This window comes from Theobroma cacao, chromosome 3 (assembly GCF_000208745.1).
Source record: "Theobroma cacao cultivar B97-61/B2 chromosome 3, Criollo_cocoa_genome_V2, whole genome shotgun sequence".
NCBI classification, from domain to species: Eukaryota; Viridiplantae; Streptophyta; class Magnoliopsida; order Malvales; family Malvaceae; genus Theobroma; species Theobroma cacao.
The window spans coordinates 33,463,431-33,477,241 of record NC_030852.1 but is presented as its reverse complement, the minus strand read 5'-3'; the positions used below and the strand labels follow the sequence as shown (position 1 = coordinate 33,477,241).

The 13,811-nt window shown below is 36.2% G+C and overlaps 3 protein-coding genes and 2 pseudogenes across 3 annotated transcripts; 1 reads left to right on the top strand and 4 right to left on the bottom strand.

Annotated features, from left to right (window-relative positions):
- LOC18606406 lies at window positions 12-844 on the bottom strand (annotated as a pseudogene).
- LOC18606405 (copper chaperone for superoxide dismutase, chloroplastic/cytosolic) lies at window positions 2,527-5,602 on the top strand. Its single transcript, XM_007039991.2, has 6 exons — window positions 2,527-2,889; window positions 3,001-3,024; window positions 3,181-3,253; window positions 3,388-3,522; window positions 4,139-4,362; window positions 5,139-5,602. The coding sequence occupies exons 1-6, from the start codon at window positions 2,656-2,658 to the stop codon at window positions 5,400-5,402; spliced, it is 954 nt and encodes a 317-aa protein (XP_007040053.2). The 5' UTR covers window positions 2,527-2,655; the 3' UTR covers window positions 5,403-5,602.
- On the bottom strand, window positions 6,288-9,062 carry LOC18606404 (nudix hydrolase 14, chloroplastic). The gene is made up of 7 exons (XM_007039990.2): window positions 8,767-9,062; window positions 8,557-8,662; window positions 8,176-8,253; window positions 7,894-7,986; window positions 7,656-7,748; window positions 7,042-7,140; window positions 6,288-6,786 (listed from the first exon to the last, which is right to left on the bottom strand). The coding sequence occupies exons 1-7, from the start codon at window positions 9,003-9,005 to the stop codon at window positions 6,553-6,555; spliced, it is 942 nt and encodes a 313-aa protein (XP_007040052.2). The 5' UTR covers window positions 9,006-9,062; the 3' UTR covers window positions 6,288-6,552.
- LOC108661214 lies at window positions 9,308-10,900 on the bottom strand (annotated as a pseudogene).
- LOC18606403 (geraniol 8-hydroxylase) lies at window positions 12,282-13,204 on the bottom strand (the record flags this gene model as incomplete). The annotated part of the gene is made up of 2 exons (XM_007039989.2): window positions 12,282-12,907; window positions 12,998-13,204. Coding segments are annotated over 2 exons (813 nt in total), but the record flags the coding sequence as incomplete, so codon positions are not given.

The following is a 13,811-nucleotide window of genomic DNA, read 5'->3' as shown; positions in this document are numbered from 1 at the left end:
CAAAAGATCACATCCCATCTGGCAAGAAATAGAACAGACCTGCTACATACACTGCATCCTTACATAATCCAGATGGCCGACAAAAGACAACAAAAGAAATCCACCAGACTAAGGCATATAATTTTGAAGCTTATACCTATATTGCTTTCCAGGGATTCACTTCAAAATTACAGCATACAGAGCTGATATCCCAGAAGAAGAAACAAAATAACCCCTGTACAGATTTTTTCACAGTTTAACACCCAACTATCATGAGAAGAAATACTTTGAGATGAGATTGTCATAACCATATCCATTGAGCTTGTCAATAGCTCTCTGAGCATCCTCCGTGTTTACAAAGTTGACAAAACCAAATCCTCTACTTGTGCCTGTCTTATTATCCACAGCAACATAGACGCGAGTCACAGGACCAAATGTGTAGAAAAGCTCAAGCAAGTCAGGCTCCCGGGTATCCTCAGATAAATTCGTCATTCCTACGTCTCGTGTCAGATCCACCGGTTCATATGCACCTGCTCTCATGCTTGGCGGGACTTAGGCGCCGTTTCCAGCTCCAGAAGAGCCATAGAAAGGTCTCGGATGCTGCAGGTTAATCAACAAAGGTTTCAACAGGAGCAGCAAGATCCTGTAAGGACATTTTGGAAGTCCAGTGATCACCTTTCTTACCACATGTCCTGCACACCATGAGAACAACACCTCCTTTGCTAAGCTGAGCCAAGCTGTCCCCTGCAACCTTTATTTCGTTCGGTTTGGTACCAGGTCGTTTAAGAAGGATCTCTTCAGTGGAAACTAAAGTGAGCCTACTCCCAACATTTTTATGCACCGTGTTACGGTTTTCACGTGTACGTCAAATTTATATTATTGAAATAATATTTTAAAAGGGTGGGGTCATAAAATTTCACATCGAGAACAAACTTCAAGCAAAAAGTAAAAGTGAATGTCATTGTCCTAAAGATAAAAGTTATGAATCTCATATTGACTATGTACTAGAGTGATACTATACATATAAGGGTTTACATCAGCTTTAACGTGTGAGATGTTTTTTGTGAGATAAAATTATGAAGCTAGTGAGTTATAGCAAAAAATACATCACAAGGGTTGGTGTGGACTATAACAATTGATATCAAAGCAGACTCTGAGTATTAAAAATGTGCCATTGAGGGCAATGGACCCTTGTTGAAAAGAGAAAAAATGTCATGGTCCTCACGTGAACGTGAATCTTAAATCATTGAAATAATACTCCTAGCAGGTAAAGTCACAAAGTTCCATATCGAAGAAAAACTCTCAATCGGGAGTAAAGGTGAATGTCATGTTCTTATAAAGGGAAGCCATGAATTTCACATTGGCTATGTACTAGAGTGATACTGAGCGTCATGATTTACACTAACTTTTGTAAGGTATTGTTCACTTTGGTCGACTAGCCTTACGATTTTACCCTACAAAAGGTGCCTCCCCGTTGGAAGTTTCTCTTCGATGTAGGACTTTGTGGCTTTACTCCGCTGAGAGCATTATTTCAACAATGTGAGATTCACGTCCACGCAAGTACCGTGACATCCACCCCATTCAACAAGGATCTATTATTCTCAGTGACACATTATTAATACTCAGAGTTGAAGTGGATTCACTATCCTCAGTGGCACATTGCTACCATGACATCCACCCCATTCAACAAAGGTCTATTATCGTCCGTGGCACATTACTAGTAGTTAGAGTTGAAGTGGATCCACTATCTTCAATGGCACATTGCTAGTCTACATTAACCCCAGTGAGATATTATCCGCTTTGACTCACTAACCTTACGATTTTGTCCCACAAAAAAAGTATCATAAGTTAAAGGTGATGTGAACCTTTATATGCTTAGTATTACTTTAGTACATAGTTAATATAAGATTCATAACTCCTCTCTTTAGGACCATGACATCCATTCTTAGTCCTTACTAGGAGTTTCTCTTCTATGTAAGATTTTGTAGTTTTATACGCTTAAAGTATTATCTTAACGATGTGAGATTCACATTCACGCGAAAATCGTAATACTGAATATATAAAAATTTATATCACTTTTAACTTGTGATAAGTTTTTTGTAAAATAAAATTGCAAAACTAACTAACCAAAATGAACAATACCTTACGACGACGAGAGTTGGTGTGAACTGTAACACATCTCATCGCTAAACTTCTCCCATTTCTTTCTCTCCAAATCTCATTTATTCAACCGAGCGTTTGACCAGCTTTCAAACTCAAGTGCCTGCACAATCCTACATCGAGGTATTCAAAAGTTATAAATAATTTAAAAAATATAATATAAAAAACATTAATAAAGGATAATATATTTAAAAATAGTAGTAGTATTTATTCGATGTATTTAAAAATAATAGTAGCAATAATTATACAAACATGATAACCTAATGACATCATATTTGAATTTTCATTATCATATTTTATATTTACATGAACATATAAATATAATCTCCCATAAAATTTAGAAATTTCGCATAATACGCCAAATAAAATAAGTAAAAATATATCTTTCACAATTTCATTTTAAAAGAAAATATTTTTCCCGAAAAAACAGTTTGAGGCATCAGGAAAGCGAGCAAAGTCGCGACCAACCGCGTCTTCACCGAACCATCTCAGTAAAACAATACCCAAACAAAAAGAATGGCATTTTTGAGGTCGCTAACCACAGCAACTGCCATAGCTGCTGCCTCTGCTCTGCCTACAGCTTTTGCTTTTTCTTCTTCTTCTTCTTTCAAATCTTCTAATTTCTCAAATACCCAAAGTCTATCTTTCCTCTCTTCGCCAACAAATCGCTTAGGCCTTACAAGAACCTTCGCCAGTTCTCCTACTGCTCTTCACATGGACTCACCCACATCTGATTACAACCCATCTCAGGTTTGTTATCAAAGTTCCAATTTTGAGCATTGCCCATTTCCGTTCACATCAAATCTTGCTCTTCTTTACTATCGTTAATAAAGTCTGACTCTTTCTATCTCGAATTTGCAGGATGGTTCCTTGCCTGACCTCCTTGTAAGTTAATCATCTTGATTATTCTAATTCAGTTATCAAAGCTTATTCTAGTTGTAAATTAAGATTTTTTTCTTCAACATGATTGGATAGTTATTGTTGATTAATCCTTTAAATTTTATTGAGATGTTGAAAAGTTTGTCTGGATTGTGGTATCAGACGGAGTACATGGTGGATATGAAGTGTGAAGGTTGTGCTAATGCGGTCAAGAATAAGTTACAAACAGTTAATGGTAAGGCAATAGCAATTATTTTGTGCATGACCAATCTTTAATGGCTTTGAATGGATATATTTTGCAATTTTTATTTCATGTTAATTTCTGCTTTAATTTCGTAATTATGGTATGTTTTGTATTTATATGCAAAGGAGTCAAGAGTGTGGAAGTGGACTTGAGCAATCAAGTGGTGAGAATACTTGGTTCCTCGACTGTGAAAACCATGACTGAGGCATTGGAGCAGACTGGTCGAAAAGCTAGATTAATAGGCCAAGGAGTGCTAGAAGGTTTGTCAATCTAACTTTTAATTGTGTTGGGTATATTAAGTGCTAAACTATATAATTTTATGCTTGCCTCATTTATCCATGCTGATAATAGACAGAATGAAAAGTCTTATTTGTTCTTAGTTTTTGATGACTTAGATAGCATCCAACGTTTTACATCATTCCAAAAGAAGGAAAGAATAGATATGCTGATTATGATACCTGTTTTAGGTCACTATTATGACTTTGCCAATAATGCCAACCAGTGCTAAAAAATTTTGTGATTGAATAAAATTTATGCTCACTTTAGCTAGTTAATGAAAGTACTTGAAATTTCTGAAATGTTTTGTTAATTGCTACTAATATTGATATGGTTTACTTAAATGTTTCCATTTCCTATGTAAATTAACCAAGGCTGCTAGCTATCTCTTCCCTGGCAATCAGTTCACTGGGAGCTTCGAATGAATAAATAAGGAAACACGCAATACCCACTTCCTAGAACCTTAAAGCTTTAAAAGTAGTCTTTATGAAGCACATTTTTGGGCATGCGATTCATAGGATGGAGTAGATTATACCGCTCATGTCAGCAAACGACAACTACAATTTTCTTAAACTATTACCCTTGCCCTTCCTTTTGCAGACTTTTTAGTTTCTGCTGCTGTTGCTGAGTTCAAAGGTCCAGAAATTTTTGGTGTAGTTAGATTGGCTCAAGTGAGTATGGAATTGGCTAGGATTGAAGCCAATTTTAGTGGTTTGTCACCTGGAAAACACGGTTGGTCTATTAATGAATTCGGTGATCTGACAAGAGGTGCAGCAAGTACAGGGAAAGTGTTTAATCCTTCAAATGAAGGAACTGATAAAGAGGTTTTTTTTCCAACTTCTGCCATCACTGTATTTCATATTTCTCTTTTTTTTTTTTTTCATAAATCATCAATGGACCTCACATACACTGCCTTTTCCTGTCATTTTAATTATTTCTGTGTGTGTGTCGTTGTAATTTCATTTTAGTAATCATCAAAGTGCAAGTATCAAGACTCTAAGTACCACTTACCTGTTAAAGATGGTGCTTACTGTTTGATGGACCTGTCAATGCTATCTAAAGGGTACAACTAAAAAGAAAGGGCATTGTGCTGGCTTAACGTGATTTTCAAATGGTTTGTTGCAAATTTATGTTGTAATAAATTTTTTAATTTCCCTAATGAATGAAATTATGTTAAAAAAATCCTCCCAAAATATTCTTTTAATCTGTCCTGCCAGCACTCTTTATTGATTAATCGGAATGTATATGAACTCAAATTGTCCAAGATGATTCCATGCTGTAATATAGTTGTTGATACTCATATGTAATCATGTGTACATGGACAGCTTGATTAGATCCCTTTCAAACTCGTTTTTTAACCTTGAAAGATTTTTCCATTATATTTGGCATATGATCTCTTTTATGGACTACATATTTGTTTAATTTTAAGCCATCATCTTGTTATCTATTCTTTCACACAATCATGACGGCATGTTTCATTCTTTAACCTTGTCTTTGCTTTATGGGTAGTTTTTGTATTTATCTCCTTCTTCCAATGAAATCATTATACATGCCTTTGATTAAAAAAAAAAAAAAAAAACCTTGTCTTTGCTTTATACAGCCACTTGGCGACCTGGGAACTCTTGATGTGGATAAGAATGGTGAGGCCTTTTACACCGGTGTCAAACAGCAGCTCAGAGTTGCTGATCTCATTGGGCGGTCAATAGCGGTGTATGAGACTGAAGATAAATCAGATCAAGGTCGGACAGCTGCAGTGATTGCCCGAAGTGCTGGGGTTGGCGAAAACTACAAGAAGATATGTGCATGTGATGGCACCACCATCTGGGAAGCAAGTGACAAAGATTTTGTCACTAGTAAGGTCTGAGGATTTTTTCAAAGTCAGTGTATTTACTTGTAGGTACCTGTATCCTTCGTATAAGGATTCTTGTTTACATAATCTCTTGTTGTCTTTATGAGCTCTAGGCATGATCTCAGAAGCGATGATGAAATTCCACCCAATAAAACGTGTCAGCTCTATGCTTCAATTACAATGGAAAAAGTTGCTCAAACCTTATAACTAGAAAATGTGGCAGTGATGTTTTGGTTGTTGAGGAAATGAACCGGATTGTTTTAAGTTAAAATGTTAGTATTAGCTGCAACCAATGACAAATCTAGCACTAACGCAAAATTATAGTGACTCACAAAGGTTCCAGGAAAATGATAGGAGTACGATTTTTCATGCAGGTCGTAGAAGATGATTATAAACAATCTACGGTAACCAACAGTGTCTCCTTGACTATGAATTAAATATATTATTGGATATAATCAGGTGTACAAGGATTTTCCCTTCGGCCCCCACAAAACGAATTTCCTCGGGCTTCAGTTTCATATCCTCGTCATTTAGGGGAAAAAGACGTACAAAAACAAGCTAAAACTCTCAGAAAGGTGTCGAGGACACAACTTTCCAACAAATGGAGCCCCCAATGCCCGTTACTCAGGCATTAACCAACACTCCTAAGTGGGATGAAAATAAAATCTGATGCTGGAATGAGGATTCCAAGGATATTAGCAGGCAAGCACTTGATACACTACTCATAAAAGGCCGAACAATGGGTAAAAGGGTGAAAACACAGAAGGATTCGAAAAACCACAGAAGGATTCGAAAAACCTGAATTGCTTTTAAGGTTGTCTACCTGTGTGGCTTAAGGGTCATGTAATAGTGGCTTAATAAGCATGCAAATATCCATCTTATTCTACTGCAAGGATAAAATACTTCAACACACAGTCGCCATCACCATACACAATAACTGAAAATAGGCACCAATTATTGTAAAATTTATTTTCCAGTGAGAGAAGTAAATTCGTCTACCTGTGACACCAAACCTATGCTGCATCAGACAGTTTTACACGTCTTAATACAGGCTATAAGAAATAACTTGATTTCTAAGACAACTGTCGGCCATGGTTCCATGACCTCAAAATGACTGATCAAACCATACAACAAAAAGGAGCCAACAATGACAGATATTCACAGGTTAGGATTTATGAGGTAATAATCCTTCTTTTTTGGCCATTTCATAGATAGCAATTGCCATCAGAGTCTTTGCATCAGGTGTCATGCGCCAGAGTTTCTCATAAGGAACAACACAAACCTTGATAAGCTCACCATGTTCAAGAAGACCTGTTTCTTTTCCTTGCAGCTGTGTAATAATGTTTTTATCAACACGCCCTCTGTACAGAAAAAGGCCAATTTCTTCGTCACACCCTCCCTATCATGGAAAGACAAGAAATAATTATCTTACTACTAAGTTGAATCAAGTCACAACATGAAATGTGCCCAAAAAATGACATAGTATTCTCAAGAAAAAATATCGGAACCTTTGAGGCTCTGGAAATGTAATGCAAAAATTCTAAGCAAATAGTACCACATCATAAATTCACAAGATAATGAAAATTACTTGTAGTTAATAATCCTGTTACAAAGTCATTCTTGTTGGACTTTTAACATGGTAGATGCCACATACCGGAGAAGGAAAAACTTTGAATCCAGTAGATGGCTCAAGGAAGGCTGTGAGGTCAACCATGTCTTCGAGGTTCAATTGAATACCAATCTCCTCCTCAACCTGTCAGTTTCAACTCATTAAAAAATCATTTGAATAACAAAAGTGTGGTAAAAAAAAGTCTACCCTAGGGAATTTTAAACAAAAAAATATATCCTGTAAAAAATTGTATGTTGTCTCAACAGAATGGCAGATGTTGAACATCAGCATATCCATAAAAATAATATAGGCCGGAATATAATCTATAAGAACAACCCATAAAGGAGGAAAATGGTCTCACAACAGAGACCCAGATATGGAAGAGTAATGCGTAAGAGGAAAAGGAAAAAGAGAAGGCTGGAAAAGTATGTTCCTCCAGTGCTCTACAATATGACCCTTGACCTAATAATGGCATATTTTTAAGAACCATCACCCAAAGTGGATTGTTTGATGAACTTCATGCTTGGTAAAATCACTAACATAGAGATGCCCAGAGAAAACTAGAGAAAAATTGCTGATATACAGATGTAAACAAATGTATAATACATGTTTGTGTCTGTGCACATCCTGCCACAAGAGAGAGAGAGAGAGAGAGATACCTCACGAACTGCAGTGCCAACCAAATCACCCTTATCATCATCTAACATTCCAGCAGGCAGTTCCAGAACAAGCCTCCCTGTGGGGACCCTAGCCTTAGAGAAGCATTAAGATTCATTAAGTTTGGATGTAATAGAAATAGTAAAGTACTTAAGTGGTAGGTACTGAACTCAATCTAGGCTCAATTGTATCATAATTGACAAACTACTAAGAAAAAATTCAATGGAAACATCACCCTACCTGTTTAGTGAGAACAGCATAAGTCTCACCGTCTGACTCTAAAAGAATTAACACAGCTACAGCAGGTCCTCGTGCAAATACTATACCTGGAACCTAAGAATGTTTTAGTTTATAACGAAACAGAGCAATAGCATGAATGAAATATGTAGACTGCTGAAATAGTTGTAATATATACTCCCAAAAAAATCCCATAATGAATTTCAACATTCAATCAATTACATAAAGAATCATACTCTGATATGAATCAGTACTGAAAAGCTATGCATGAAGATGATCAAATACCTTCTTTCCAGTTCCTTTATCAATAATATCTGCTTTAAATTTGAGAAAGCCAATGCGCTTCCCAAACATATCAACTCCCTGTTATCAAAGCAAGCCATTAAGCAGCAGTTCTAAAAGCGAAGAAAAGGAAGTCCTTTTGGCTACATTTATCATTTCTTTTACACAATACACATGAAAAGGCAAAAAGTTTATACTTTAGAGCCCAAATGCTTAGCAAGTTCAAATTTTGCACAAAATCCACCAGACATGGTCTCTTATAATCAATATAAGCAACAATTCTTCCAAAATTCTCAATACAACAACGATAGAACCAAGAAAAGTAAAAAATACTCAAAAAAACAAATTCAAAAGACCCAAGCTGGATAATTAAAGGAAAGAAACCTGAATAAGAACTTGAGTTAAAGTCATGTCCCCATTAGCCAAAATCCCACTTTCACTCTCCAGATTCTTTAACCATTGTTTAAATAAAGATGACTCAATAGCACTCCTGTAAGGTCATATTTATGATTAATAAAAAACAGAAACGGTAGCTATAAATTCAAAAAAAAAAATCAAAGACTTAAACTGAGAAAAGAAAAAAGGGCAATTCACCTGAACCCGGAATCGGATAGGCCAGGAGCGGCAACAATTTGGACGGGTTGGCCGAGTTGACTCTGCAAGGAGATGGAGTGAGTCAGGGGAGTTGATGACGTGGCCGACATTCTGGAGCAGAAGGGCCTCTTTGATCTTGTGCAACGGTCAAGAAGGAAAGTGAGAGAGTAGGAAACGACAAGTCGTTTCGGGAGAGTGAGCGCAGACATGGGCAAGAGAGATTGGGGAAGATGAGCCATGTTTTTTCGCAATCTATGTTGGATGTCTCCCCACGTGCGAGGTCCATCTAGGCTTCTACACTATTACGTGGGTAAAAATACCAAAAGAAAAAAAATTCTCTTTTTGAGTGATGTTTTTTCTTTCAAAATAAGCCTAACCGAATAGCTATAGTTCGGAGAATCCATTGTCGAAAAAAAGCGATTGTCAAAAGAGAGGCCATATATAGTTCTAGATGATATCATGGTTCTAACTTGACTGATGAAAGCTGTTACTCAAAATTATTGAAACAGATGGTATATATAGATAATTAAAATAACAAACACAATATCGTTAAATTGAAATTGGGATAGCTCTTAACGGTTGAGCTTTATATACAACAAGACCAAACTTATCCTCCATGTCTAGTGTCTCGGGTGTAACTCCATCTTCAAGTTTCCAATCAAATGAATGAATAAGTGCACCCAACATTAGGTGCACCATTCTTATCGCCAATGGCAATCCAGGGCAACTTCGTCGTCCTGCACCGAACGGAATGAATCCAAAATCCCTACCTCTGACGTCACTTCTGACCCTAGAAACCTCTTTGGGAGAAATAAGTCAGGCTCCTCTCAGATGGTAGGATCTCTACCTATAGCCCATGCATTGACCAGCATTTGTGCACCCTTTGGAACAATAAAGTTATGGATTTCAACATCTTCTCCAGCTTTTCGAGGGAGTAACAGAGGAACTGGTGGATGCAACCTCAAAGTTTGTTTCACAATTGCTTGAAAATAAGGTAAACAAGCAACGTCAGATTCCTCCACCAGAGTCCTTTCGTCAATACTTTGCTTAAGTTCTCGTTGAACTTCTAGCAATGCTTTTGGATTATGAAGTAGCTCTGCCATTGCCCATTCCAATGTACTGGCAGTTGTCTCAGTTCCCGCTGTAAACAAATCCTGTTTCACAATTGAAAAATGAAGTTAATAATTTAACTATAATAAAAAGTAAAATGAATGGAATGAAAATGAGATAAAGTTGCAACCAGAAGCAAATGTTCGATGAGATCTCTATCAAGCTCTGCGCTGTTATCTTCTTTAAAATTGAGAAGATTATCAAGGAAATCATTGGTCGATATATAACCATTCCTTGTTCTTAGCTGCAACCGCTTATCGATTATTCTATCAAAAAGATCCATCAACTTCCCAAAATGAATCGTCATGCCACGCCTTATACCCTACAGGTCAAGATTTCCAAAAAGACTAGGAAAATAATCACCAAGGTTGGGTTTTCCTAACTCTTCCTTGATACACTGCACAAGCTCTCTAAACTCTAGAGCAGTATCAGAAGTCGAATCAGCCAAATCGATAGAAAAAACAGTATTGGACATCAAATTAAGCGTAGTTTTAAAAGCAGCTTGACCAATATCTATTGCTCCGCCAATGCGACTGCTATCGTGAACCTCAGCAAGGAGTTCTTGTACTTTCCTGTGTCGCAAGTATTGATTCGCGCCAACTTTCTGACTAGCGAAAATATGCAAGTTACAGATTTTCCGAAGGTTTCTCCATGTGGTTGAAACGGGCATCCAGGGCATTCCAGCTTCGTGGTGTTGAAGGGCTCGGACGGTATCAGGAATGGTTCGGTTACAGAAGGCCAGGTCATGCTTTTGGAGGATCTCTTTGGCCAAGGTTGCTGAGGAAAAAACCACAGTAGTTGTTTGGCCGAGTTTCAAAGTCATTATGGGGCCATGAGTCTTGGCAAGCTTAGTAAGGGATTTATGGGGATTGTTCCCAAGCTGGAAGAGGTTCCCGAAGATCGGAACTGGGGCTGGACCTGGGGGACGCTTGTCAGTCCTTCCCTTTCTTCTTGTGATTAAAAGGAAAGCTTGAGCCAAGACCAACAAGAACAGAAAGCACAGTAACCAGCTCAAGGAATCCATCTTGCCTGTTCTTATCAGTTTGAACTCTTTTCTTTTATAAGCTCTTTTTGAGTCTTGAATCTCTGGAGACTGGTATGTATTTCAATGACAAGACAGGTTCCCGCCAAACTACTATCTGAAAGGAAGAAAAAATTTCAAGAAGATGCCACATGTATGACTTTGTTTCTTTGATCAGCCACCTATTTTGAATGTATATTATTCTGAGTTGAAAATTATATTCTTTTTTTTGAGGATATTGAGTTGAAACTTGACTAACTGCTCATCTTTTACTACTCTTACTCTCTAAGTAAACTGCTACTAGCACTAGCAAATTACACAGATATGCGACATTTACCACAGCCTGGGATTCTTGAAGTTATTCTTGGGCCTTTTACTAAGCAGCCCCAACAAAAAACTGCTCATAATTCATGAGTTGCTAACTTTCAAATTAATCTCTCTATAAGCCAGGCAGCCCAAGTGAAATCTGCTTGGGCTTAAGACTGGATTTTTTAGCCCGGCTAAGTGTAGTTATTTCAATATGTGTTATTTTCAAAAATAAATTTAAACATGTTAAATAAAAATACATTAATAAAATATTAAAAGATCAAGCGCAGTGGATCCACGTAAGTTCTTTTTCACTTTTAGATCTAAATCATGTCCGGCTCTAAATTTTTCCAATTAATTCTTAATAGCACAGAATGGGTAAAGAGATTTCAGGTCCGGCTCTAAATTTACCAGGTTTTGCCTGGATTCAATCGTGTCACAGTTTTAATTTGATCAACGAAAGGAACATTAGTATAATGACTTTTTTAAATATAATTAATTTAAATTGAGTAATAATGTAAATGATAATATTCATACAAAGAAAATGACATAATACTTTAAAAAAAATTTCAATTATATAAAAAAATAAATAAATTTTAATTGTTTTATTGTATTCAATCAGTTTTTATATTTTTATTATCAACTATATAAACTTTTATAATTAAAATACTATTTATTATTCTGACACTTAATACTGATGTGGTATAATGACATATTATAAATGATTAAAACGTGATATATTAATATATCATAATTGATAATTATGTGACATGTTAATGTGGTGTGGTGACATGATCATGCGATATTTTTACTTTATACATCAACATTATGTTAGTGTCATAATTAGTTAATCATTAATTATAAAAATTTATATGATTCAAAATAAAAATATAAAGATTTAATTGAACATAATAAAATAATAATAATTTATTTAAAATTTTTTAAATAGTTTAGAGATTTTTTTTAATATTATGTCAAAAAAATCAAATAGGCATTAAAATTAATTTTTGAGATTAACACCACCTTAAAACAGAATTAAGTTTCTTTATTTATCATCAGTACACGGATTACAATAACAAACACATTAACACAAAATTATCAAAGTGAAATTGCGATAGCTTTTAATGGTTGGGCTTTGTGTAGAACTAGACCATACTTATCCTCCATGTTTAAGCTTTCAGGTGTAACTCCGTCTTCAAGTTCCCAATCAAATGAATGTAGAAGTCTACCCAACATTAAGTGCAGCATTTTCAAGGCCAATGGCAAGCCAGGACAAATTCGTCGCCCACCACCGAATGGAATGAGTCCAAAGTCCCTACCTCTAACATCCATTTCTGATCCTATGAACCTCTCTGGAAGAAACAAGTCAGGCTCCTCCCAGAAGTTGGGATCTCTGCTTACAGCCCATGTGTTTACCAATAGTTGTGCACCCTTTGGAAGGATGAAGTTATGAATTTCATAATCTGCTTCAGTTTTTCGGGGAAGTAACAAAGGAACAGGCGGATGCAACCTCAAGGTTTCCTTGACAAATGCCTGCAAGTAAGGTAAGCAAGCAATGCCAGATTCCTCCACTGAGTTCCCTGCGCCAATAATTTGCTTAAGTTCCCTTTGTGCTTCTTGTAAAACTTTTGGGTTATGAGGTAATTCCGCCATTACCCATTCGAATGTACTTGAGGTTGTCTCAGTTCCCGCTGTAAACAAATCCTGTTTCACAATTCTTAACAAGTTAAGAACCTAACTTCAATAATGAGTAAAAAATATTAAGAGATTAATGGAAGGAGGCAAAGTTGCAACCAGAAGCAAATGTTTGATAAGATTTCTATCAAGCTCTTCGTTCTTATCTTCACTAATGTTGAGAAGAGTATCCAAGAAATCATTAGTTGATATATAATCATTCGTCTTTCTCAACTGCAACCGCTTATCGATCACCCTATCAAAAAGATTCATCAACTTCCCAAAATGAACTGTCATCCGACGCCTCATACCCTGCAAGTCTAAGCTTTGGATTTATGTGAACGATTAATTGCCTTTTGGATGTTTCTGGCATGTTTTCTGTCCTGAGTTTTTCTTTTTCTTTTCTACTGTTATATGTACGTCTGGCCGTGAGTTCATCCCTCCTTTCTCTCGACTTGTGCTCGGATGTATGTTGGATACGCCTCTTTCTACAGGATTTTTTTTGTTTCTCTTTTGCCTAGCTGGCCATAGAGCAGGACTGGTAATGTTTATTGGGAGTAAAGTGGCATCCGTTTTGTTGACCACTACTCCCCTTCTTTTTGACCCATTTTTATCTCATCTTTAATGAATATATATATATATTTCACTATTTACACTTTTAAAGTTCATACTTTAAGCACCGCCACTTGTGTCATGTATAATTTGGAGAATAATTAAAGTAATTTTTTACTCATAGCACATGCCTACCGAAATCAAGAAGCTTCTAGAGGTATGGTTCAAAGCTATCCGTAGCATTTTGAATGATTAAATGCTCAATTTGTGACAAAATCTTTGAATTTTTATCAATTTAAGATTAAATGTTTCAATTGTAACAATCAATGGTTAAATGTTTTTAATTTTTTATAATTAAAGGTTAAGGTGAGAGGTATCTGAC